The 27,211-nt window shown below is 41.3% G+C and overlaps 1 protein-coding gene across 2 annotated transcripts in view; it reads left to right on the top strand.

Annotated features, from left to right (window-relative positions):
- LOC147685064 (GTPase IMAP family member 8-like) overlaps nt 1-21,886 on the top strand; it is a 131,256-nt gene extending 109,370 nt beyond the window's left edge. For both annotated transcript variants that reach the window (XM_086940948.1, XM_086940947.1), the window contains exon 4: nt 20,378-21,886. In XM_086940948.1, coding sequence (XP_086797074.1) covers nt 20,378-21,030 — 653 coding nt within the window. In that variant the 3' untranslated portion in view covers nt 21,031-21,886. The remainder of the gene's footprint in view (nt 1-20,377) is intronic.
- The last annotated feature ends 5,325 nt before the right edge of the window (nt 21,887-27,211 follow it).

Raw genomic sequence — 27,211 nt, 5'->3', positions numbered from 1 at the left:
CAAATAAGGAATATGTAGGAATCGCATTTTATTTTGCGATTCCTACATGAATACCGTTTTGCAAGTCAGTAATAGCGATTCCTTATGAATCGCTATTACTGACTCGCAAAACGGCCCTTTGATGAATCAGGCTGAGAGACTTTCTCCTCCATAGGCGGTGCATTCCATAATATTTCTCTAGAAGTAGATCTATATGGGTGAGGTCTTTTATTCAATATGCTTTCCAGCACCTCATCCTCTGTATCACTCATTCCATACATACTTCTTTCTGAAACCTGATTATTTCTCTTCTCTGTACATTTTTTCCCAGTCGTCTCCTCTATAGTCCGTACCGGATACATTCCATCTCACATATCTGTCATCCTCCATCTTTTCATTCTACTCTCATGGGTAGTTCCCCAATATCCTTTAAAGTTTCCACATTTACTATTTAAACTTCTAAACCTTTCTTCCTCTTTAATATACATTTCGTCTTCCCATTCCATCATAGCTTCAAACTGAGTCAGTCTAGGTCTCGGATCAAGTTTAATCATTTTCTCTCTCAAATTTCTCAATACAGCTGAACTAAATGAACCTGTTCTGGAAATGCCAACAATCATTTTTAGTATATTTTGCCCAATTCTCCAACCAGATACAAGTTTTTTGTCATTATATATGATGAATGCGTTTTCGGTGGAGGGAGCAATTTTCCTTCCCTTGTCACTACTTTCTTGTCGCTCTTTAAGAAATTCTTTATTTTCTTAAACCGTGAATATTTCTCTCTATCTTCTTTATAATAATAATCCATTATTACAAAGTTTTGTCTCAAGCACGATTATTTATTTTCCATTCGGTTCAGTGCCACTACTCTCTCCAATCCCAGCGCATCTCACACAAACACACCAATCTGAAAGATTCTTGTCACACAATTTCTGACCAATCCTAGCACATCTTTATGCTAGCGCACGAATCAGAGCTTTGAATGTCACAGTCACGTGGACCATTCCCAGTGCGACTCCTATTACGTCAGCCTCTACTCCTGCTTGTACTGACCCCTCCTTTTGCAAAATTTATCGGCACATTTTATTTACACTTTATACAACTAAAATCAGTTAGTAACGACAAAAAACATTTCAATTCATCTGCTTCACTAAACCAAAGTGTTAGTTTTCTAAACTCACAAGTATTCTGTATTTCCAGTAGACAGCGCTTACATCTTCTCTACCAAAGAATTTACTTTTGCCGATAAAGCAGCACTTCCCTCTACCTTACCCATCTCTCAAGCTTAGTGGAAAACCTATTACTCTCCCAGGGATAACTTTTAGTCAGAATACACATTGATTCCTGTGCTTAAGGCCAAGATTTAATAGGTTGCCTTCGCTATACATTCACTACTTTCGCACGGAAATGTCCCTAACTTGCAACACGCAACATTGTTACTACTTTAAAACAAACTAAGTAATGTGTGACCTACCTGCCACACTTCCTCTGCCTGCAGACAGAGTGACCAACTTCCTACATCCCAGAAGTTTTCAGTTCCGACTACATTTAACGTAATACAAACTCAACATATAGTGTTAGAACATATAACTCCAATAATCAATAAATCTCCAAACTAACCTATAGAAACCATATCTCTGCTACCAAGAAATCTGATCCAGCGCGGCTCTCTAAAAACCGTCTGTGAGAAGTTGGCCTGATATATGATGTCTCCAATTCTGGGGGCACCTTGTATCAGTCCAAACAATCCCTTATGGTGATGGTTGTAAGTCAACTTTATAGACAAGCTATCCTAAGGGTAGCATGGACTAAGCAGCCTTAAAGGCTTAACTGAAGAGGGCATGTGAAGCCAGCTGTTTTACCAATCCCAATCCTGTAATATCAAATGAAAGGACACCACACAAGTTATATATTATAAAAATATATGTATTTTTTCTCAGAATAATCCCCTAGACTCTTTAGGAGTATAGAAACACAAGCGTTTAAACAAAAGCACAGTAAAACATATGAAAGTTGCACAATTATTATGAGGCCAGGGGCCACGCAAACCATATACTAAATAAGTGGTATAAGTATCCCTAATCGAACAGTCGTCAGGCCTAGGGCCTGGGGAATCGCTTGGACTAACCGGGACTAGCAATGCTGAAGTCGGGAAAAGCCCGCTGGAATCGGGTTCAGCGCTGAAAGCACCCACATGCACCAATGCAAAGTCAACGGTGCGTAAAAGTTGTTGAGTTACTGTTTTAAGAGTCTTCCGACTGGACTAGAAGTACAAAACTTTAGACTTAGACACCAGAGGTGTATACCACTACAGGAGCACCGGCGTTCAAGAGTTACCTCACCCACAGGAAGCGGGTGCACAGGTGCAAAGTCGTGTCAGCTTTCGTCGTGTAGATCTATGGAGCCTGTAGATGAAGATGCTGCAGGCGGCCAGAAGATAAGTGTCCGGTGCGATCCAAGGGAGGATCGAAAATGTAAAGAACCTGAAAGCAGAGGGGACAGAGTCTAGGTCACTCAACAGTGACCAGGGTGAAAACAGGAAGGAACCAGGCAATGTTGGGCGCAATCAGGTGGTTGTTGTGAAGCTTGTCTCCACTGCCACGTGGACTCTGGGGCACCGAGGATGTCCAGGAGTGGATCACAAGCTGTCCTACGAAGGCTCTGGCTGTTGGCCGTGTCGGCTTCCGGAGTGGAGCAAACAAAGCTTGGCAAGCGCAACCCACGCAGGATTCAAAGATCACTTCTTACTCGGACCAGGGAGGTCAGAGCGGGTGCTCCTTTTCAGGGGAGTGAGGGCCAGTCCAGAGCAACCGGACTGGCAGAGCAAATTCAATGGTTCATTGGTACTGGGGCCACTAGCCAATGGGCAACCAACAGACCAACGCGTCAAGCAGAAAGATGCAGAAGGGCCCCACGCAGCACTCGGAGAGTGTGGAGGGGTGAGCTTTGGTGCAAAAGCTGCTCGGGGCTGGGGCTTCTGAAACCCTAATGCACAGCATCAAGGGACCCTCTCGATCTGCACAGTCAGCACTTCATAGTTTTTCCAAGATGGCCGGCCCCACGCTTCAGGTCGCCTCCACGGATCTCAGACTTGCAGGGACTGTGGATCGGGCTGTTGGAAGGCAGGATCGCTGGGTCTTGTTGAACTCTGTCACTCGAGTTCCGGCAGGAACTGCAACAAAGCAAATGGTGAGGCGCTGGATGGTGCCTGTTTGCACAGGGTGGTCACTCCTTGACTACAAGGGAGATTCTTCAGTCTTCCACGTCGAGTGGGATGTCAAAGGGTCCAGAGTTTAATTTCATAAGTTTCAGTCAGGATAATCTGATGTGCGTTGGCACAGTTCCTACCTTTAATCCAAATCAAGGGGCTGGATTACCTGCTAGGTCCCTCCTATGGGTGGAACCCAGGAAGGGGGTGGTTACACCCCTTTCCCTTTATCCAGCTTCGTGCCAGAGCTGGAACTGGAGGGTCCCAGCACCGGTTTGAACTGGACTATGCATGGGAAACCTTGTGCTCCCCAGACAGTGTCTAGTTTCATTCAACCCTCCCTGCTACAATTCACTATCTCCTGTCTGGGGTGGTGTGACACCTCCCTGTGACAGGATATCTATTGTCCAGGCCTCCCCTGCCGGAGTTTCGGTCAACAGTAGGAGGTTAGACTTGTGTCTGTGGCAGCAGTGTCCATTTTGTGATGCTGGGGCTTTGGTTAGATTTAACCGCGTTTCAGCAAAGTAACATGTGGTAACATAAGACCAAAGTTTTCAGGAGGGACATCTTGGATTGGGGCTGTAGCCATCACAGCCCCACTAACCTTTCCATGGAGATTTACCATTCTAGAGTGGGTTTCTTGTTCAACCTCAGCCCAGGCTGAGATTTCCAAATCATTCCCCAGTAGACAATCTACAGGCAAGTTTGGGGAAACTGCTACTCTATTTGGGCCAATAACACCTCCCCAGCTGAGATTTACCACTGCTATGGGATGATTTTTCTGAACTCCATCAATGTTTGTCACCTGGTATGTGGCACCAGGTAAAAGTTGCCTTGAGGGGACTAGGCTCTCGATCACCATAGTGATGCTAGCCCCTGTGTCTCTGTAGGCCTCAACTTTCAAACCATTGATGAGGGGCTCCTGTCTATACTTGCTCAAAGTGTTTGGGCAATCAGTAAAGTTGGCAAACCCCATGCCATTATCACAGACAAGAGTAGCTAAGTTAGGGGACCTGGTTAGGCCAGAGTTCACCTGTGTTCCAAAAGTAAACCCAGCCAAATTCTTGGGGGTGCTCCCACTACCTTGGGGATTACTGCTAACAGTAACAGGTGGTGTTGGAGCTTTACTTCGAGGTATATTTTCTTTATTGCCATTCTTTGGACAACAGCTGTCTGATTTCCAGTGGCCAGTCTGTTTACAGGCATGGCAGTATGGCTTTTTCTGTGTAGAACAAGTATCTTGGAACCCACCCCCATCCTTGGAGTTTTGGGGCCCTGGGGAAGTCTTCTCTTTTGATTTATCCCCACCCTTTTCTTGAGGGTTGGTAGACTCCTTCTTCTGGTCATTACCCTGATTTTTAGGCCTAATCCTGGTTCTGACCTATTTGTCTGCCCTCTTACCCAATTCTTGTGGAGAGGTCAGATCTGAGTCCACCAGGTGCTGATGTAAAAGCTGGTTCTGACAATTACTTAGGATCTGCTCCCTCATAATCAAATTATACAATCCTGTATAGTCATGTACTTTGCTGCCATGTAGCCAACCGTCCAGAGCCTTAGTAGCACAATCTACAAAATCAGTCCAGTCCTGAGTCTGTGTCTTCTGAGTATCTCTGACCATTAACCTGTACTGTTCAGTGGTTAAGTCAAACCCATCAATTAGAGCACTCTTCGGGACAGTGTAGTTTTTAGCATCCTCACGTCTGACAGTGAGGAGCTATTCTCTCCCTTTCTCAGAGATTAGAGCCATAAAATTGCAGCCCACTGGTCTTGAAGAACCTGCTGTACCATGCAGGCTCTCTCAAGAGCAGTTATCCACTTGTGGATGTCATTCCCATCTCTGTAGGGGGGCACAATTTTGCTCAGTTTTCTATGTTCATAGGACCTGTCTTTCTCTCTTGGAATAATATTGCTGCCACCAGTAGAATCTAATCCACACAATGTGTGTTCCCTTGCCAAAGCAAGTTTAGCTTGGGCCAAGGCTACCTCTTCCCTCTCTATCTGGAGTTGGACAGCCCTCATTCTGGCCCTATGCTCTTTTCTCTGGGGGGAAGTCATTCCCCTTTGAGATTCCCTTGAGGCACTAGAAATGTGAGAATCCCTTGTAGGAGATCTCACTCTTCTATTGCCTGGAAATGTTCTGTTATGGAACCTGGGGAGGTGCTGGCCCTCTCCATTTCTATGTAGGTCCAAGTTGGCTTGTCTAAGCCTCATGACTGGTACCTGGTTGTCCCCTTGATCATGATCTGACTCTTCACCTTCTGATTCAGGGTCCACCTCCTCATTTTCTATCTCTGGGGTGGTGTTCTCATTCTCTGGGGGTTCACTCCATCTCCTGACCCTAAGGGAGCTACTCTAGCTTTCTCAAGATCATCCTTCTCCAGGATGCCTATCAGGATGGGAATGGTAGGGCTGTGACCTTTTTTCAGCCCTCTTGCAGTGCACAAGGCACTCAAGTCCTTATGGCTGAATTTGTCATAGCTGGAAGGTGCCTTGGTAAGGTCAACCAACACAGGCAGAGAGCTGAAAACTTCACCTGTGCCAGACATGACTACTAGTGAGGTGTAAGTGGTGCACTTACCTACACTAAGTGTTTTCCTACTGTACCTTGCTAGTGAGTTGTAGGCAGGGTGTGCTAAGCCCTTTGATCTACAACTACTAAGTTCAGTAGAACCTAAATATGTAAGCTTTGTTTATATGTACCTAAGGTACTTGAAGTGATCTTTCAATTTGATAAAAAAGATTGCAATGGTAAAACAACAGCAAGCTCAAATCCGCACCGCTGCGCACCAATGTGAGAAGTTGGCCTGATATATGATGTCTTCAATTCTGGGGGCACCTTGTATCAGTCCAAACAATCCCTTATGGAGATGGTTGTAAGTCAACCTTATAGACAAGCTATCCTAAGGGTAGCATGGACTAAGCAGCCTTAAAGGCTTAAAGAAGCAAAGCTCTCGCAACCACAAATTAGTGTGATCAGGAATAGAACACGTTTCAACAAAGTAATTGTCAGTTCAGTAATAAGCAACAGCAGATCCTTGTATCTTTGTCCTTAGGAAGGTTGTTTATTTGATCCTCATTCAGCCGACACGTGTTTCGTCGTGTTTAAAGTTGAGTCAACACGACTCTTCAGGGCTAGTGGTATGATCCACTGATCAATAGGTCGGACTTAATGGACACTTTGACTTCGGGTGGATAGTTCAGTATATGAGGTTAATAGACATCGGAATATAAACAATGATTCTCCGCTCTGAGTTTAGAGAAATTGGTTTTTCATATGTTTGTAAGTTCTCCAAACCAGATATGGTGGATGAACGCAAAAGTAAACTGGATACGTGTGTGTACCAAGCCGTACCGGGAGGGGATCCAATAAGGTTTCAGGACAGTGGATAAGATTCGATTTTTCTGTAGGTTGCGAACAAAGTTGTGGTATCCCTCCTCTGTGTGTTCCCGGTCACCGTGTTTCAAAAGACGGACTGAGTTAAGCCTTAAAGGCTTAACTCAAGAGGGCATGTGAAATCAGCTGTTTTACCAATCCCAATCCTGTAATATCAAATGAAAGGACACCACACAAGTTATATATTATAAAAATATATGTATTTATTCTCAGAATAATCCCCTAGACTCTTTATGAGTATAGAAGCACAAGCGTTTAAACAAAAGCACAGTAAAACATATGAAAGTTGCACAATTATGGATGAGGCCAGGGGCCACGCAAACCATATACTAAATAAGTGGTATAAGTATGACTAATCGAACAGTGGTCAGGCCTAGGGCCTGATAATCGCTGTGACTAACCGGGACTACCAATGCTGAAGTCGGGAACAGCCCGCAGGAATCGGGTGCCGCGCTGAAAGCACACACATGCTCTAATGAAAAATCAATGGTGCGTAAACGGGTCTTTTAAACTCTGTCGCTCGAGTTCTGGCGGGAACTGCAACAAAGCAAACAGTGAGGTGCTGGATGGTGCCTGTTTGCACAGGCTGGTCACTCCTTGACCACAAGGGAGATTCTTCAGTCTTCCACGTCGAGTGGGATGTCGAAGAGTCCAGAGTTTCATTTCATAAGTTTCAGTTAGGATAATCTGATGTGCGTTGACACAGCTCCTACCTTTATTCCAAAGCAAGGGGCTGGATTACCTGCTAGGTCCCTCCTATGGGTGGAACCCAGGAAGAGGGTGGTTACACCCCTTTCCCTTTGTCCAGTTTCACGCCAGAGCTGGGACTGGAGTGTCCCAGCACCGGTTTGAACTGGACTATGCATGGGAAGCCTTGTGCTCCCCAGGCAGTGTCTGGTTTCATTCAACCCTCCCTGCTACAATTCACTATCTCCTGTCTGGGGTGGTGTGACACCTCCCTGTGACAGGATATCTATTGTCCAGGCCTCCCCAGCCGGAGTTTCGGTCAGCAGTAGGAGGTCAGACTCGTGTCTGTGGCAGCAGCGTCCATTTTGTGATGCTGGGGCTTTGGTTAGATTTAACCGCGTTTAAGGGATGTATGATGTTACAGCTCATACTTTTACAACCCCTACCTTTACAACGTATTTTTTACACCGCAACATCCATTACAACGCATACCATTACAACGCATACCATTACAACGGATACTTTGAAACAACCTTTACAACGCATTCCACTACAACGCATACTACATTTACAACGCATACCATTACAACGCATAACATTACATTGCATGTAAGGTAAGTATTGGATAGTGTAGGGGTACAAATTACTATTCTAACTCCAGGGGGTGCAACAGTAGGGTAAGTGTTGGATAGTGTAGGGGTAAAAATTACTATTCTAACTCCAGGGGGTGCAACAGTAGGGTAAGTGTTGGATAGTGTAGGGGTAAATATTACTATTCTAACTCCAGGGGGTGCAACAGTAGGGTAAGTGTTGGATAGTGTAGGGGTAAAAAATACTATTCTACCTCCAGGGGGTGCAACAGTAGGGTAAGTGTTGGATAGTGTAGGGGTAAAAATTACTATTCTAACTCCAGGGGGTGCAACAGTAGGGTAAGTGTTGGATAGTGTAGGGGTAAACATTACTATTCTAACTCCAGGGGGTGCAACAGTAGGTTAAGTGTTGGATAGTGTAAGGGTACTATGTGTTGTAATGCTATGCATTGTAATGGTATGCGTTGTAATGACTGCGTTGTAATGGCATGCGTTATAGTGGTGTGCGTTGTAGTGTCATGCGTTGTAATGGTTGCATTGTAAATGCATGCGTTGTAATGGATTTTGCGTTGTAAAAGTGTTGTTGTAATGGTAGTGCGTTGTAAATGTTGCGTTGTAAAGGTTGTTTCCCGCGTTTAAGCAAAGTAACATGTCTTCTCCCTCTAGAAGGGTGGAATGCTACCCCCGTCGCCAGGACTGGCGAGGGGGTAGTATTCCAAAGCGTATGACACCTTACACAACATGTTTTGATAATGCCAAACCAAAGTTAGCAAGTAGCCCGAGGATTATAATGCACTTAAGAGTATATGGTATGGCACTATCCCGGAACAGCTTAGGGATTGGTCCCGACAGCTGCAGACAGGCTCAGCTCATGCTAGAGCACCATCTCACATAAAACAACGCGCTCTGCCTCCAGGATTGTCAAGGCCTGCCATAGGAGTGACTTATAGGTATATATGTGTCCAGATATAGGTTTAGATGTAGGTATACTATATCTAAGCAAGGGTGATTACACAACCTTGCCCCAGCTGAGTGATCAGCCAGTTGTGTCAGTTTGGATAGCCAGCCAGGGGTGGCAAAAGATATGCTGCAGCCCCTGGTAGGCCTTGGATGCACCTATGCCCTGGGCACCTATAGTGCACTGTACAGGGGCTGATAAGGTGAACCCATGTCCAATTGGGTATGTACCTAAAGTACATGGAATCCATTTTAAAGAGAGAGCAGATAGCCTGGGGCCCTGATTAGCAGGGAACCAGGCCACCTAAGTCGAAAACCAGCTAAACACAAGCAGGGGCGTAGCTAGAGCTTGTGGCGCCCGGGCTATCCCTCAGATTGCCGCCCCTGGGGAAGGGGGAGCGGGCTGGGAAAAAAGGACCGAGAGACACGTAGTATCGCCGCTAATAGTTACCTCGATCATGCAAGTTATATGCACATACATGACACGGTCCAAGGCTACACAGTTAAATACACCGGTGACCGGCAGTACAAAGGCAAACACACAGACTGCCACCATACTAACACTTACGTTTGTGGCATTTAATTGCAGCTCCCTCCAGCACCTGCACCGCCACATATGCAGTGCAATTTTCAAATATTGTAGCGTGAAGAACAGACTAACGACTTAACGTTCACTATAAGACAACACATCTTTGCTAACATGGATTTGTATGACTTGGATGCATTTCTCAGAATATGTATCTACAAATTACAAAATGCTCTGACGTCATCCTGAACATTTCTTAGTAAATATGTATGTTTATTATTTGGAATCATTTCTCACATATTTTTGTACAAAAATAACTGTAGAGTACTTTAACGTTGTCTACGTGTGGTATAACATTTCAAATAAAGAAATAGAAATGTAGAAATCACCAGCATTTGCAGGGTTCTATACTTTATGAACTGTTCTCCGACACCCCACTGTACAACCGGCAGCCATATCTACGTTTCTGCAGTTGCAGGGCAATGACTGCAATGTTCAGCTCAGGGTTTGTGCACGTGGAGGGGCGCAGCTGGCACCGGAAGTACAGGTAACAACAGCAGGCTGGCTATAAAGGAAGCATAGCTGCCAAGGTTTCAGATTGCTAAGTGTGACACTTTCTCCGCAAGGAGAATCAAGCAATAAAAACAATGGAAACATAAATATCAGAAATTACACCCATTTGAGCAAAGAGAACTGTAGGAAAATCTCAAAACGGCAGCAAAGTACTGGAAATGGAAGGGTACACACTCTGCAGACTGTAATTTATCTCAAAAAGACACATTGAGCAATTTAATAAAAATTAATTCGCTCATAACAGCAGGGTGTGCGGCTCCGCCCGTTATTTATTAACAACCTGAGGCTGAAGCTACGTTGCATTTCAAATCTAAGCAATTAACATTGAGACACAATTAAGCATGGGGTTGCATTCAGGCCTCAGGAGAAAAGATTGATTAAAGTACACATAGCCTAGGGGTCACAACTCGGCGGTAGGCAGTTTTATTTCAAATATATATACTTTTTGAGAGAGTGAGCCTTAAAAAGCCTGCGCTATCTAAGAGTACTTGCACTAGTGCGAGTTGTGCAGCAGGCTGTAAAAGTAGTCTAAAAAATACAAATGGCACTGCACAGAAATGTTTGCTTTAAAACATACCGTCACTCGTACTGACTCCTGAACATAATCATTAAAATACCAATACTTTAAAATGACCATCAGGGTCATTTATTATACAGGGCACTTGCAAGTTTATGCCTGGTGCAGTTAACATCATAATTTATTTGATGCTAAGAATGATTGATCACAATGGTCCATTTGCTCGAGTGACTCCCGTGAAGTTTCATTGAATTGAGCGCTCTGTCATGGCCATTCGATGTCTGTCCTTTCAATACCTACGCGAGGAAACAGGAATACGATTTTTACCTTCTATATATGTCATACTAAATGTTAACATCATTTCAAGCATTAGTTTGGAAGTGAATAAAACGAGAATGATACATCTTACTTGTATTTAAATATTTTGTTGACATATATTGCTCCGCATTACCCCAAACATTCCTCTACTGCCTGCTGGCCTCGCAGAAATAAAAATGGCTAGCTAAGTGAATCAGGAATACAACACCCAGAATGCCACAGAATGTGATAGGTATATCCAGGGCCGGAGTTTAACACGAGATAGATGATGATCCCAGGTTCAAAAGTCAAAGGAATGAACAGAAACTGCCTCGATGACTCAAAACAATGCCTACCGCCCACACACAAACGAACACGCCAAATTAACAAATCCCACACTCAACCCAAAGACAGGTGGCATACATTTAATCAAAGATAATGCATAAGAAAACCAAATACCTCTGAAACCCACGGACAAACCACAACTATGAACGCTCAGGAAGAAGTTCCTTGCTGCAATCATGAAAACATGAACTGGAGTGGAGTCACTCTTGTCTGAGAATTTGTTAAGGAGTGTAGCAAGAGGAGTACAGAGGCGGAAAGCAAAATCGGAGCACAGTAAAATTACTCGTACATATTACCAATGGCAGTTTCTAAGCTCAGTGCGTTATTCTACCGCGTGCGTCTGACATAAAAGGCACCTATAGAACTTGGTTCCACTTTGTGATTTATTGTTTTTGGTGGTGTGTTATATCCGGAATATGAGAGTACTATTATTTTTTAATCGGAGGTGTGTCATGCAAATAAAATAATGGTGTTAACTAACAAACACTTTTCTGGCATTAAAAAAGCAACGCACATACCTGGGGCGAGGAGATGATTCCATGTCACCAGCTACTGATTTACGAGGTCACTGTGAAGATCTAATTTGGAACAAAGGGATTGCTTTTGGACGTAAAGTTATATGTGCGCGGGAGGTTGAGATTGCACAAGAGACACTGCCTGACTTCGGGCCGGGGTGACCGGCCGGTCGCGACTCGCACGCGCTCCACACCAACATGCGTGCAACGTCACGTGCGTGCGCTGCAGGCAGCAGTTGCAAGCAGGTGAGTTTGCTTGCACTTCAAATTGTGCCACGGACGCGGCACTGGTGGCCTGTTGTGGCGACCTTTATGATTTATTTGGGGGCTGGGGACAGTTACTGGCAAAGTGTCAGACAACCCCTAATAAATCATAAAGGCCGATGCAACGGGCCACAAGTGCAGCACTTGCCGCCTCCAGAACACAGAACAGTGCCGCCTGGGGCGGTCCGCCCCCCTCACCCCCCCCTAGCTATGCCACTGAACACAAGGCAAAAAATCTGGGGTAACCATAGTCAGGTGTCCATCTTCCTACACCGTCAATACCTATTTCCAATTAAATTAGAATCAACTAATATTTACTCCTTGGTGGGGCCCATAACACTGCGAGTTACACACATTCACATACATATGCATTGCATCTGAATCAGCGACAACGAGGTAGAGCTGCTGGTTAGCGAGGTACCTAGGTATAAATTGTATACATCATATACATTAGCTTTTATTTTATACACCAACATGTTACTTGGAAAACTCTACACCAAGGCACTCCACTATTTGGTCAATGGATCATCTAGTAAAAGTTAGTTGATGGAGACTAAGACCAGCTTAATCATAGTAATCCAAATAAAACATTAGCATTTATTCTGTCATGACTGTTAATTAAATGAAACACAACTCGAGTTTAAATTTTAAACTACATTTTAGGAAACAGAAGTTTAGTTTATTCAAATGAACGAAGATATAGCCATTTATTTAGTACATGTTGAAAGAAAAATTAAATTTAGAAATTATATTACCTAACCCCATCATAAGAGAATAATGTAGTTGCACGAGTCTCAACCTGCCTCTCTATTCTTCTTAACGCCTCAAAATAAAATCTCTGCATTCGGTCATCTTCATTGCTGCAAAAGTTAAAGTCCAAAATTTCCAAAGTCTCTAACACCATAAAATCAATCAAACCAACAGCATGTCGTGGTGCAAAATAAAATCAGGAGCAAGCTTTTTTCATCCTTTAAGAGCAAGATCTTTTATACCCCTTTTTCACTTACCATCTTACTAAAATTGAAACTTTTATAGTCCATTATTCAATCTGATTAGTCACTTAAATGGGGTGACAACGATCACCTCATCCATCCTTGGTTGAACCGGTTTTCCAAAATGCACAGTCATTCTGCTCTTTCACATAGATGTCATCTCCGTTTTTAATTTTGTCATTCAGTTCATTTGAAACAATAGATAAATCACTTGTACGTTCCCATGATCACTGATGCGCAGCAACTTTTGGCATCCTCTCACACTTTTGGGTCAGATTGGCCTTGACATCGGTCACCCAGTGTACCAAGCACATCACGGATCCAACCATTTCTTTTATGCGAATGCGTTAAGACTCTTTCATCCAGGCCACTGTCAAGATTGCAGTCAGCAGCCATTTTTGGTACATAGGCCACATAGACCGCAGTGAGAACTAGTGCAAAAACTAACACAAATAATATATTAAATATAGAATAGTGAGTTTCCTAGCTGAAGCACATTCATACACATAGCTTTATATACTTACCAACCACGTTCATTTTCTTTTAGCCACGATAAGACATGCACATTTACAAAACCCAAAAACATACATGCAGTTTTCGTAGTATAGCACTATATTAGTATGACGCATTCACATTGTTAATAAATGTATTAATATGCAAATGGCAGTTAATACCCACGTATAATGTTGGTGTCTAAATACACTATTGTTGGTTAATTATTCATGCTTCAAACAATTAGATTGGTTATAGTTATGCGAGTATGATTTCAGAAGGGGTACACAAAAATGTTCGTCTCACCTCTACTCCATCAATACCCTTAAACAAATTGGAATGCCTACACATGTTTTGTATTACTTTATGTGAAATATTCGAGTTCCCTACTTGTGGTCGGCTCCTTCTTTTAATCCAAGACTTCTACATTCAACCCACCAATCCGCCTTGTTTCTAATATTTGACTCAAATGTCTCTGACTTCTACAGTACTTACGTTTATCCCTCCAGCAGTATTCCGTCAAGTGTTGTGAGTAACCACAGGTTTGCCTGCTACAGTTCTCCTATAGACATCTCCTTACCATAAGTTTTGGCTATCAACCTGTTTGTGTGCACCTACTGCTGGCCTGTTGCAGCGATGACAATTCCATCCCTTTGCTCTAAGTGCCATGGCTGCTTCCCCTTCCGCCATGTCTCATTGCCCATCATTCATGCCAGACCTGACAAGTTGTTTCATCACTGGTAGTATTCTAGGCTGGTATTAGATGTTTAGTTATATAATTGTTTTCTTGTGTTGCGGTTAGGCAGAGAAACACTATAAGATGCTTTAAGATGTTGTCCTAATTCATTCCCTCAAGGTCTTTTTTAGAATGGCCTACTTCCTGGTGCATAGTCGGATGGGCATGTCGTCTTTAGTTAAGTTGGCCATTTTACCTGTGTTGATCTGTTGGTTTTAAGTGGTCTTTGATGGTGTAACTATTTTGTACTCAATGCTTATGGGGCTGTTGGATGTGGCATTGTCTTCAGTCGTTGTGTTGCATTCCTGGTGCTTCTCCTCTTAATACTGTGTCCTAGAATTCCCTTGGATCATGCTCTTTGGGCAGGCTCTCTGGATCCAATTGGTCCTCAACTATTCTCTGTTATGCTTGGGCCAGGTGTAATAAGCCTTTTTACATTCGCAAATACTTAGTCAATAAACTTTTAGCTACTCCTAAAATGGGATTGCAAGCCCCATACCGAATCAGTATTTGGAAAGGGCAAGCTTTAGGCGGCACTTTCAAATTCCAAATAAGTATAATGTCGAATTTCCAAAAATTGAAAATGACAAGTTTTAGTTTAGGGTGAAAAAGGAAGCGAGCCACTACCAACTCTCATCAAATTTTTGAGAAAAAAGGTACTCCTATTAACATGCATCCCTGTTTCTTTTAAGGAAAATGTGCTGCATCAATAAACAAAAGTTTAAATTATTAAAAGTGATCACAGATGGACAAAGATTTCGCCTGATGCTGAGGCTTCTGATCACTGTGGATCACCAGAGAGAATACTACACTGTTTAGGTGGCATCCACCCACCTCATGGACTGCATCATACTCCTACCACCCAGGCCCCCATTGCAAGCCCTCTGTGACCTTACTGAAGTCCGGAGGGGTCCCAAGATCTCTGCAGCCCTTCCTCACCCCTGGCGATGGGCCTTTGCCGGAGGCGATCAGTGGTGCACCCCCTCTACAGAGAGGAGCATCCTGATTAGATACCTACGCAGCCTCTGACGGGCACTCACTGCGGGCTCCTACTCCCGCTCACATGCCACCAACTCCCTTTCATGTATGAGGACCTCCTGCCAGGGCATATAGGCCTCTTCACACAGGGCAGTGGAGATCCACCACTGCCTGCACTTCTTTTTATTCTTCTCCTCTTGCATGCAAGCTCGGAGGACACCCTGTTGTGAATACCCCCCTGCTATACTCCCCCTTCTAAATGGTGGGCCCCAACTGATGCAAGCTCAGTCTAGATGCCATCAGGGGAAAGAGCTGTCTTTGTGAGCCCTACGACCTGGAATTTTCTCTGTGGTGGGGCCTCCTTGGAATAAGAACCCCCAGAATACAACCACTTTGGCTGGCCACTCAATGCCTCACCTCTTTATCGGTGGCACAGGACTCACCATTCTGACCAAGGGCCCACAGTCCAACTCAAGTGTGTTGGAGGATCCTTGGATTACCCAGCACTCTGCTACCTCACTTGTGAGATCCGGAACCCATTCTCTGGTACATCAGCCCCAAGCACTGGCCTGGCATTGTAAGACACGTGCTCCCATCTGCTGCCAAATCACCTCACCTGTGCACCACCTGAGGGTGCAGAACACCCAGCATACCCTACCTCTTTCACTCTGTGAACACCTTCATCTTCCCTGGTTTGTTTTTCTTTGATACTATAATGGCCAGGCAGACCTCCACTGCCTCATTGGACAGTTTCTTATTGTGCTTACATCCTGCCTAAGAGTTCTTGAGTGAATTTACTCAGAAAACGTTATTGGTTGCTCTCTATTACTTAGTTAAAAGAAAGGTTCTTGAGGGACTGTAAAAGGTAGACGGTACACAGACAAAATATCGAGTTTTAAATTTCAATATACAATTATATCGAAGTTTAAATATCGATGGGACAAAATATCGAAGGTAAGTAATATCGACAGTCTTAATATCGATATTAGTATGATATCAGTAATATCGAAGTTTTAAATATCGATGTCAATAATATCGAAATAATAACTTCGATGTTACTAATATCAATTTTTAAATACATTTAGTGTATATTATATTGTATTTATTATGTTTTATTATTTATTTTTAATGTAATTTAATTAAATATTGTCTTTTACTACTGTAGCGGGTTGTGGGTTTATAGGGGAATAGGGTGGGAAGTAATTTAATTATGTTAAATTAATTATTAATTAGTAGGAATTATAAATTAATTAATTGAGAATTAATTTTTAATTACTTTTAATTAATTGATTCATTGATAAATATGTTCTGTAGCGGGTTATGGGTTTATAGGGGAATAGTAAATAGTAATTTAATAATAATTAATGAATTAATATATGTTTGTACATATTTTAATTAATAATTAATTGGTAATGAATGTATATTAATTAGTTAATTTATTAATATAATTTTGTACATATTTTTAATTATTAATTAGTTGGTAATTTTTTATTTTTTTATTTATTTTTTTATTTTTCTTACAACCCAGCACATTATTTTGACAGAGCGCAATACAAAGTAATATACAATCTATTCATTTGTAAAGAAAAGAAAAAAGTAATACATACACAGCCTATATACTTCATGCTTGAAAACATATATCATCAGATAACAGTAAACATAAAACAGTTCCCTGAATTCCCATCTAGTTTTTAGTTCTTCAGATGTATCCTATCCTATCCCACTACGCCAATCTGCTATTGGCTTCCAGATACGCAGCCCTCTTTCCTTTCCCCTCCTACCTTTCCTTGCATATATTGGCGTTTCCAAATTATATGAAGACAACAAACTAGCCAGCCATACTTGTAGTGTAGGGGGATTGGGGTCTAACCATGCCCTAGCGATACATAATCTATATACTGCCATGGCCAGGAAAACAAACTCTTAATACCCTTCCCCTTCTTCTGGTACTATTCCTAAAAGTATATGTACTGGCTTAAGTTCCAGCTTAATCTTTAATGAAAACTCTAAGAAATGTTCCATATTTCGTAACAGTGTATGTAGCTGTGGACATAACGCGAACATATGTATTATGTCCGCATCTCCTGCATTGCAGCGCGGGCAGGTTGTACCTTCAGTCCCTCCCCATTTTGCTATCCTTGCAGGAGTGTAATAAAGGGAATATATAGTTTTATAATGCTGCGACTGTAGAGATGCCGAACAAAGTACTGTGCGCCCTAAGTCCAATGAGTCCTGAAACCATCCTAAATCCCCTTCTAGCTTTTCTTCTCACTTCTTGCTATATTTATCCATATCATCCGGCATACCACACACAAAACTGGCGTATAGGCTTCCTATTGAACAATCCCCCCCAGCTCTTATCTTTTCCATAATCTCAACTTTATTGTACCCAACCAGCCCGCCTTGCTTATTTCCCAAAAAACTCCTAATTTGCAAGTACTTAAAGAAATCCTTGTTATTCAACCCAAACTTAGTGCTTAGCTCGAAAAAAGTGACTAGCCCCTCCAGCCCCCGAAGATCTCCAATACTTACTACCCCCTTTTGCATCCACCTCTCCATTGTTATATCACCAAAGACCTCGTCTGGGAATGACCTGTTTTTAAACAACCTGGTATATCGATTAAACCTTCCTAATCCCACTTTTTTCATATTAATTATGTTAAATTAATTATTAATTAGTAGGAATTATTAATTAATTAATTGAGAATTAATTTTTAATTACTTTTAATTAATTGATTAATTGATAAATATGTTCTGTAGCGGGTTATGGGTTTATAGGGGAATAGAGTGGGAAGTAATTTAATAATAATTAATTAATTAATATATGTTTGTACATATTTTAATTAATAATTAATTGGTAATGAATGTATATTAATTAGTTAAATAATTAATATAATTTTGTACATATTTTTAATTATTAATTAGTTGGTAATTAATTAATATTAATTAGTTAATTACATTAATTAGAGTAATTTGTTTTATATATAATTTTTTGTTATTCTTAATTAATTAATTGGGAAAAATAATAGTAATTATCAAATTAAGTTAATTACAGCTAATGTGCTAATATATTTACTTTATTGTTATTGTTAATTAATAATTAATTGGTAATTAAATAATATTAATTAATTTTGGGTAAAGGAGTATTTTTAGGGTTCAGGGTCAGTTTTCAGGTTTTGGGTAAAGGGGTATTTTTAGGGTTCAGGGTCAGTTTTCAGTTCTTGGGTAAAGGGGTATTTTTAGGGTTCAGGGTCAGTTTTCAGTTTTTGGGTAAAGGGGTATTTTTAGGGTTCAGGGTCAGTTTTCAGTTTTTGGGTAAAGGGGTATTTTTAGGGTTCAGGGTGAGTTTCAGTTCTTGGGTAAAGGGGTATTTTTAGGGTTCAGGGTTAGGTTTCAGTTTTTGGGTAAAGGTTTTTTTTTAGGGTTCAGGGTCAGTTTTCAGTTTTTGGGTAAAGGGGTATTTTTAGGGTTCAGGGTCAGTTTTGGGTTTTTGGGGTACAGGGATAGTTTTAGGGTTCAGGGTCAGCTTTGGGTTTTTGGGGTACAGGGATATTTATAGGGTTCAGGGTCAGTTTTGGGTTTTTGGGGTACAGGGATATTTTTAGGGTTCAGGGTCAGTTTTGGGTTTTTGGGGTACAGGGATAGTTTTAGGGTTCAGGGTCAGCTTTGGGTTTTTGGGGTACAGGGATATTTATAGGGTTCAGGGTCAGGTTTGGGTTTTTGGGGTACAGGGATATTTTTAGGGTTCAGGGTCAGTTTTGGGTTTTTGGGGTACAGGCGTACAGGGTAAAAATATTTTTTTTTACATTAAATCAATTAAATGAAATTAAAAAAAGAAAATTACATTAAATTATTAAGTGTTTTATTTATTTTAAATGTATATGTATTAGTTTTAATTTTGTTTTAATATTTTTATTTAATATTTGTAAAATTATATGTATTTTAAAATTATTTTTACATTATTATTAATACATTTAAAAAAAACGATATTTTTAATTTCGATATTTTTGTACTACAATATTATTTTTTCGATATTTTTGTACCTACCTTTATGAAGATATGACTCCGATATTTTTGATGTCGATATTTTTGTGCTGATATTTTTGTATTTCGATATTCTGTCTGTCGATATTATGTCAGACATTCAAGGTAGACACCCAGTTCATGTCAACATGTTGCTGTGCACTCTTGATGGCCCTAGCTGCTCCTCGGCATTCGTCAGGATGAAGAAACGGTTCCCTACATCCCCCTCACTGTCCTTATCCTTTGATAACTGCAATATATGGCCCGTCAGTTGTGACTAGGTAATACAAGGCTACACCTTGACTGTCAGTACAGTCTTATCTGCTCTCTTTTACTTGAAAAGGGAATAGTTTGCAAGTACATATAAAGCTGAGCAATGATGTCAATATTTGTTTTCCCCAGTACATAACCTGTTGTTCCACACTAGAATGTAAATTATAGCGAAACGTGTGAAACACACTTGAGGTCACTGCATATGTCACAGAAAGACACACCAATGGACCCAACTCATCACCATGTGTGCACCCATCCACAACATGAATTCGCAGAGATGCTGCCTTAAATTAAAACCACCTGCCTGAGCCTGCTGTTGTTTCACTGCAATCAGAATTGTAACACGTCGGGATAAACAATTTAAAAACCTAGAGGTTGCATGACTAACCGGATTTTGTGATGGCCATTAGCAGCCTGTGGTAAAGCTCATAATCCTGATTGCAGAACAATGGTCCACTGAACGGTAAGGAGCTAAGTTGCCAATGGCATTAATGACACCCCCTATTCTTTGTGTTGCATACATAAGCGTATGATGTCAGTCCGTCAACGTGTGCTCAGCTTATGAAATCAATTCAGCGTTGTGTGTTTACTAAAAGTGGTGCATTATGGGACATGTTATCAAAAAAAGGATCTTTATTAGGGGTTATGGATAACATCTTTTATGTAGCCAAATATAAATAAAAGATGTATTGTTACTCTTATGACCTCTACTGGTTCTACTACTGTCATTAAAATCGTATCAATAATAATATTAATTAGCATTATTTCTTATGATACCGTGACCGTGTTAATTATTACTATCAGTAAAATTTGATTTTTTTTTAAATTAGACAAATATGTCCTATGAACTACTACAAAAAAAACTGAATGCTTGCAATTATACCAAACAAAATAAAGCATGAAACCATTATGTGTTAAATTCCAAATAATTTCAATATGTTACATGTTTCTGATTCTTGTCCATTCAGTTTATACACAAAGACTATGGCTCTATGGTGTATTTACAATTCTGTGCATTATATTTTCCACAGCAGATCAGATGATGAACAGCAGAGACAGTAGAAAATCAGAACTACGCCTGGTTCTTGTGGGAAAGGTTGGAGTAGGAAAAAGTGCTACTGGAAACACTATTCTGGGAGAAAAGAAATTTGAGACAAAGTCCTTTTCAACTTTAGTGGATCAGACTTGTAGAAAAGAAATGGTGAATTGGAAAGGCAGAAATATCGTGGTCACTGACACACCAGGCATCTGTCAAGGTAAAGGACTTCCTGAACAGACTGTACGGGAAATTGGTAAATATATTACAATGACATCACCAGGACCACATGCTATTTTGCTGGTTGTCAAAATTGGTCCATATACTGAGGAAGAGAAGAAAGCAATTGAAGTAATCCACGCTACGTTTGGAGAGCAAGCTTCAAGGTACATGATGGTTGTGTTCACAAGAAAAGATGATTTAGAGTATATTTCCATAAAAGATTACATAAATAGTTCGAGTAACACAAACATCCATGAGCTGATTCACATGTGTGATAATCGCTACATCGCCTTTAACAACAGAGCGCCCCAAGAGGAACTTGAGGAGCAGGTCAATGAACTACTCATGATGATTGAGAGCATGGTGGAGAAAAACATTGGAACATACTACACCAGTGAAATGTTTTGTCATGCTTTGCAAAGCTAGAGGAGCAAAGGAGGCAAAAGAGAAACAAATGCACATTTTCAACAATAATGAAAAGGAATTACAAAGACCAGGATCATAAATCTTTAAAAACAATGGGATAGAAAAACAACACTAAAAAATAAATGACAAAAATGATGTGGCACAAAACTGGGAAAGTGCTAAAAAATGTATTAAAGGGGAAACAACTAACATTCTATTGCGAATGGAACTAATTAGATCATAAGACATCAAAAGAAATATTTTTTGTGAGTGAGAAAATCAATTCCTTGTCTGAACATGAGTAAAGTAGAGAGATCATCCATGGAAAGAAAAAAGCAAATAAGGAGCAAAATATAACAGATAAAATGCTACTGAAATTGCAAAATTTGAAAAAGGAAAAGTACAAGAATCCATGAAAACATAGACAGCAAAGTCAAGATTTCAAAGTCCAGAAGATGTTAGAAGATGAACACAGATGCGTTGACACAAGAATATTGGATGATGGAAAACAAAGGCAACATTTTGAAAATACAAGCTAAATTCATCCAAAGCTTCAAAGGGACATACAATTTGGGACAAAATGCACTACAGCTGAAAAAAGTGAGGTGAACATTATCTAATGTCACTGATAACCATGGAGAAGAGTTCATGAGTTTAGGTTTTCTTTTCTTTGACAGTGGGATTTCCTAAATTGTTTATAAGATCGGTGTGACAAAATGAGGAACAATGCAACAAATACACATTTAGGATGGCTATTTCATATTGAGAATGTGGTGGCAACTAACGCAGCGATCCATACTAAGGAAAATATATATGTTTACCATCTGAATAGATGGCATCATCATCATATAATCTTTATCCAATTAAAAAAATAAAATCATAAAAGACAAGTCAGTTAAAAATAAAAATTGACATCAAAATGATCACACTTGCTTTAAACCCCCGAGAGACAACATAGAAAAGAGAAACACACTGTGGGTGAGTTTAAAAACTGTAAATATAGTACAGCCGGCCTAACTTGCATACAATTCATAGATTTAAAAAGTGGTCCCAAAAACGTATATCGTAGGGTATTATACTTTGAACAAATCTGCAAAGATGTGGTTGAGCAATTTCCTTGCGGAAACTGGGTGAGGTTTTGCAATAAACATGAAGTTTTCCTATGAAATAGTGATGAATAATAATAATTTTCCTCTGGTTAGATTTCAAATAGTTGAAAACCTAAAGGGAAAGTGATGTCTGAACTAAAAGGAGTTCAGATGGAACTCTCAAGCAGCATGTGAGCTCACCCTTTAGAAACACTTGTTGACAGGGATCTTCTCATTTCTTTGTAGATCTCGGTATGATTCTCTCGTTGAGACACAGCAGCATTAGGAATCAGTTTCCTTTTGACAAACAGTTTCATACCACACACTTTATCTTCTTATGAATTGGTCACCAATTAATGGGAGAGTGCTGAGAATTGTCCAGCCTGTAATTCCTTATACTTGTGTCCGTTAGCCACCCTACTTTGCTGCAATCAACAGTTTCAAAGCTACGACCCCTGTACATTTTTGTGCGCTATACGTTTCTATTTAATTAAGGAATACCTCCATGGGCATGTAGACTGTATTTGCAATATTTGTATGCATATGGATGGCTGTCTATAGCCACTCATCCCTCCTTTTAATCATGTATTAAGGGGGGACTAAGAATGGATTATGTACATTAAATCAACACATCCCTCAACACTTGGTGTGGCTGAATCACTGTGAGGTTAGTAATTACAATTAGCGATGCAAATGTTTTAAATGAGATCTGCTCTAGAATACATTCACCATGTCTCCTCATCTTTTAGGTTGCCCTTTTAAAATTGTTGTATACTGTCCCGATGAAGACCCGCATGCTAGGGCCCAATCTACCTCTTGCATTAAGTGGGTCAAAATGTCGTCAAGAACTCCTTAGCTTGGATTGAATATTTATACCCTGTGAGGAGTGGTCGTTCTATCCAGACACCCCCCTCTTATGACTAAGGAAGAATTAAATGACTATATACATCTACCAAACAGGCGTCTTGGCTTTGTCTAAACTGGATTCTCTCATTGCCATAGCCACTGACTATGACCATTTTGTGTACTAAATAGTGAAGAAACGTTCCCCCCTTTTTTTACTTTTCTATCTTATCACTGCACACATGAGCACTTCAAGAACACTTTTCCTCTCTCTCTCTCTCTCTCTCTCTCTCTGTGGAGCAACCATTGTGTAATTAATCTGATGTTTTCTTCTGCTAAATGGATTATAATTTAATCTTTGATATATAAATATTATACTTTGATTGTACAAATTAGCATTGAGTGGGACTTAATAATTCTGTTGTACTTGTTCTTCACCCAATATCATTGCAAATTGATTTTTGCATCTTGTGTTAATTACGTACCAGTAGGACCATACTGTTTTTTTTTAAAGTGAAAACAGCTTCTCTTTCTGACCAGGCATCTTTTTTCTAATGGCCTTGTAGCTTTTGAACTCTGATGGGATGTAAAAATGTTGTAAAAAGTCAAGGTATCATGGCACTTCTCACATAGAAATATCTATCACACCATGGTGACCACAGCATATGTAAAATATCAGCGTCAGGATGGAAGTAGGGAAAGTGATTTCCCTTTCGTCATTGCCTAATTTGTTCCGGGTGCCGTATACACTACAACAGGGATCACTTCCTTGTCCAGACAAGAACTGAACCACGCCCAGAGCCCCTGAGTCATTGTTGGAAGCCTTGCGCTTGTCTGGTGTACGCCAGGCCAGACCACTCCGCTTACGTTCCGAGGGTGGCCCACATAGCTACCTGTCGCCGGTGTACTCGCTGGTGGTGTGCAGGTCACTGGTCTAGTTGTCAGCATGTCATGGCCACTCCTTGAGGGCAGGTCTGCACACACACCACACCCATCTGGCACACGCATAACAGGCCATGTGACACCGCAAATATAAGGAGCAGACAACATCACATTCCCCTCTGCCGGTGGTGACTGGATGATGGACGCTCCACGGTGCTCAATCATAAAGGGCCCATGATTTTCTCTGCACAGGGTTGGTGGCACCCGAGGCCTTGCGTGCCCTTTCGTGCTGTGGGTAGCTGTCCTGCTTAGTACCAGCAGAAGGCAGGTGTTAAATCCCTGGTGGTACCGCTGCTTATGGTATTGTGTTTTTTTAGTTTGCTTTTGGACAGGAATGCCTACTCTGCATCTCTTTAGGGTTAGTTAGTGGTGTCCACCGTGGAGCTAAATGTTTTGGGGCAGCTATCGCAGTAATGCAGGCAATGTCTGCAGTTTGCACCAGCTTGTGAATGGGGTGTTAAATCTATCTTACATTTTGATGCGTTAAGGTGGAGATGAATCGGAGTAGAGTCCTTGTGAATATCCCCCTCAGTCTACAGAGTGTGCTTGTGGCTGTGAGAGCAGAAGAACGTGCAGATTGACAAGCTGCTGATATGGAAGCTGGAGTAGCCCGAGTGAATCAGCATTGAACATTAAAAGTAAGAGGAGACACTAGGTCATGGGCCTAAAAGTGTTTCTCTGAAGAAAATGAATTGTGTTTCTGATGCAGATTCTCCTTTCCGCATGAAGGTAAATGGCCCGCCATTTAACAAGTATGCAAATGCTGCTGGAAAAAAAGAATTTCAGAACGGTTTGCAAAATGAAAGAGAAACCAACTTTGTCACATTGAGACGTGGAAATAGATGCCAGAAAGTACAAGAAACCCTCTAGCCATGCTCTCAAGACCAAACAGCGACACCAACACAGGCAAGCGGAAACTAAACGAGGTCGATCGTCATCGAATTAATCTTCCAAAGGTTCTTCAATGTCATGGTCAAGCGACAGTGAAGAAGATGGTTTTGCAATGATGATGTCGACAGATGAACAACGTAAGCACGTACGTTTGGCTTTATGAAGAGAAACAAGATCGCCACATAAAACAATCACGTTCTTTTGGACATTGCCCCAAGGTCAAACTAAAGGTGAATGGTTGTCCCATAACTTTTATCACCAAAAGTGGAACACTGATGAACATCATGCCAGCATAGAAGTGCAATGAACTGTCTCCAGTGCCCTATCGAACACCTTTGCAGACAAAGGTATACATATGGGCTGCCTCCATGCCATTGCAAAGTTAAGGATCATTTGTAGCAGCAAATGTACACAAGAAAACAAAAGTACAAGAGTCAATTCATGTTCTTCAAGGAACTTTATCAAGTGCATGTTTACTGTTTCAGTACTGCTGCTGACATGGGTCTAATCTCCATCAACTATAACATGAATGCACAGGCAGATATACTAATTCAGTTCCCACCATTGTTTCATGTACTAGGAAAGATTAAGCATGATATCATTAAACACTCTACTGTCCCACACCATGGGTTTCACCCATAGTGATAGGGCCCAAAAAGGGCAGTGGAGGTGCCATGCACATTTGTGACAACATGCATAAGGTAACAAGGCAATTGAGAGAGAACAACACCCAGGTTCCCACATTGCAGACATGATTACACAGCCGAATGGTGGCAAAGTCTTTTCTCACCTTGATCTGAAGAAGGGATATCATCAACTTGATCTATTGGAAAATTGCAGGTACATTATCACCTTTCTCAACCCATATTGGTGTGTTCAAATATAAAATAGTTCATTTTGGGGTATCGTCAGCTGCAGAACTCTTTCAGGATGTCATTCTCAGCATAATACTGGCTGTCAGACATGCTTTTAATTATAGTGATGATATACCGGTATTTGGGGCCACTGGGAAGGAACATGACAAAGCCCTTGTTCAAGTGTGCCATTTGCTTGCTGACATCGGTCTGAATTTGAATGCAAGAAAGTGTGAATTTCGCAAAACAAAACTGAAATTCTTTGGCCATATTTTCACTGAAATGGGGATGACACCATATCCGGCTAAAGTACAAATCTTTTCGTCCACTACTCCACCCCAAGATGGGACCATGCTACGTTCCTTCCTTGGTATGGCCAGTTTCTGTTACAGTGCATTCATGATTTTGCCACAGTCAGTGCCCCTTAGATAGATGGGTTCAAGTGGTCACACAAATGTGATTGAAGCTTTAGGAAAATCAAGCATGCAAGTGAGAACACTTCTGAAACGACCTACTTTAATCTAAAACTTCATACTGAGATTGAAATAGATGGCAGTCCAGTGGTGTCAGGTGCAATCCTAGCCCAGCACAGTAAATACTATAATGCTCCAAGACACATTGTAGCCTATGTAAGCAGGAGTCTGTTGCAGACCGAACATGCCTATTTCCAACCTTAAAAACGAAAGTCTTGTGGTAGTGTGGGCTTGAACAATAAGCACACCAGAGAAAGCGGAGGTGATGCTGTGGAGTCATTAAACCTTAGTATGCCTGAAAAAACACCCATCCTTCTTTCAGCTAGCTGATCTGATTCTGATCTCTGGGATAATATAGAGGATTTTGAGAGCTCTAATTGGTGATTGTGGACCAGCACAAGGATGTCAGAGAGGGCCAGGCTTCTGTCTATTCCAGTGACAACGACATAATGTAATGAAATGTAGGTTTCCCCCATGCTGACAATTAACACAGAGCCTTAAAAGGAAAATTACAGTTTGAATAACTCGAGTTTTTGCATTATTTGAAAGTATTTCCCATTGAGGCCAGTGATCCATCTTATGGGGTTAAAGATATTAAATACAACAAATGTAAGTTTATGCTAGACTTATTTTTTCATCTGTTTAATGCCCTTTGAAAACTGAGGGGCAGATTTACAATAACTGGCGCATCCCTGCATATCAGCAGGTATGCGCCAGTTATTGTGCGTCAGGGCTCCGCCACCATGGATGCCCCACATTTACAATGCGGCGCACCATGGGGCAAAAATGGACAGATGTGTGACACATCTGGGCCGTAAAGGCGTCGCATTGCTGGAGTTGCGTCGCAAGCACGACGTAGCTCCAGCAAGGCTCCAGGGTGCCCTATCTGTACAATGCTGCGTCAATCCTTACGCCTGCTTCAAGCAGGCGCAGGGTTTTGACGCAGCATGGGATTAAATGTGACTGAGTGAAATCGTGTAGATTTCACCCAGCCACTTTTAGAGGCGTTCCTTCACCGGAATGCCCCCCCGCCCCCCCCCTGCGCCAGAACGCCTACCTCTGGCGCAGGGCTTTACAACGTGAAGCATCTCCCAGATATATCACATTGTAA

The sequence above is a fragment of the Lissotriton vulgaris genome, chromosome 10 (assembly GCF_964263255.1).
Source record: "Lissotriton vulgaris chromosome 10, aLisVul1.2, whole genome shotgun sequence".
In the NCBI taxonomy this organism is placed as follows: domain Eukaryota; kingdom Metazoa; phylum Chordata; class Amphibia; order Caudata; family Salamandridae; genus Lissotriton; species Lissotriton vulgaris.
The sequence above is the reverse complement of the archived record's forward strand: the minus strand, read 5'-3'. Positions and strand labels throughout refer to the sequence as shown.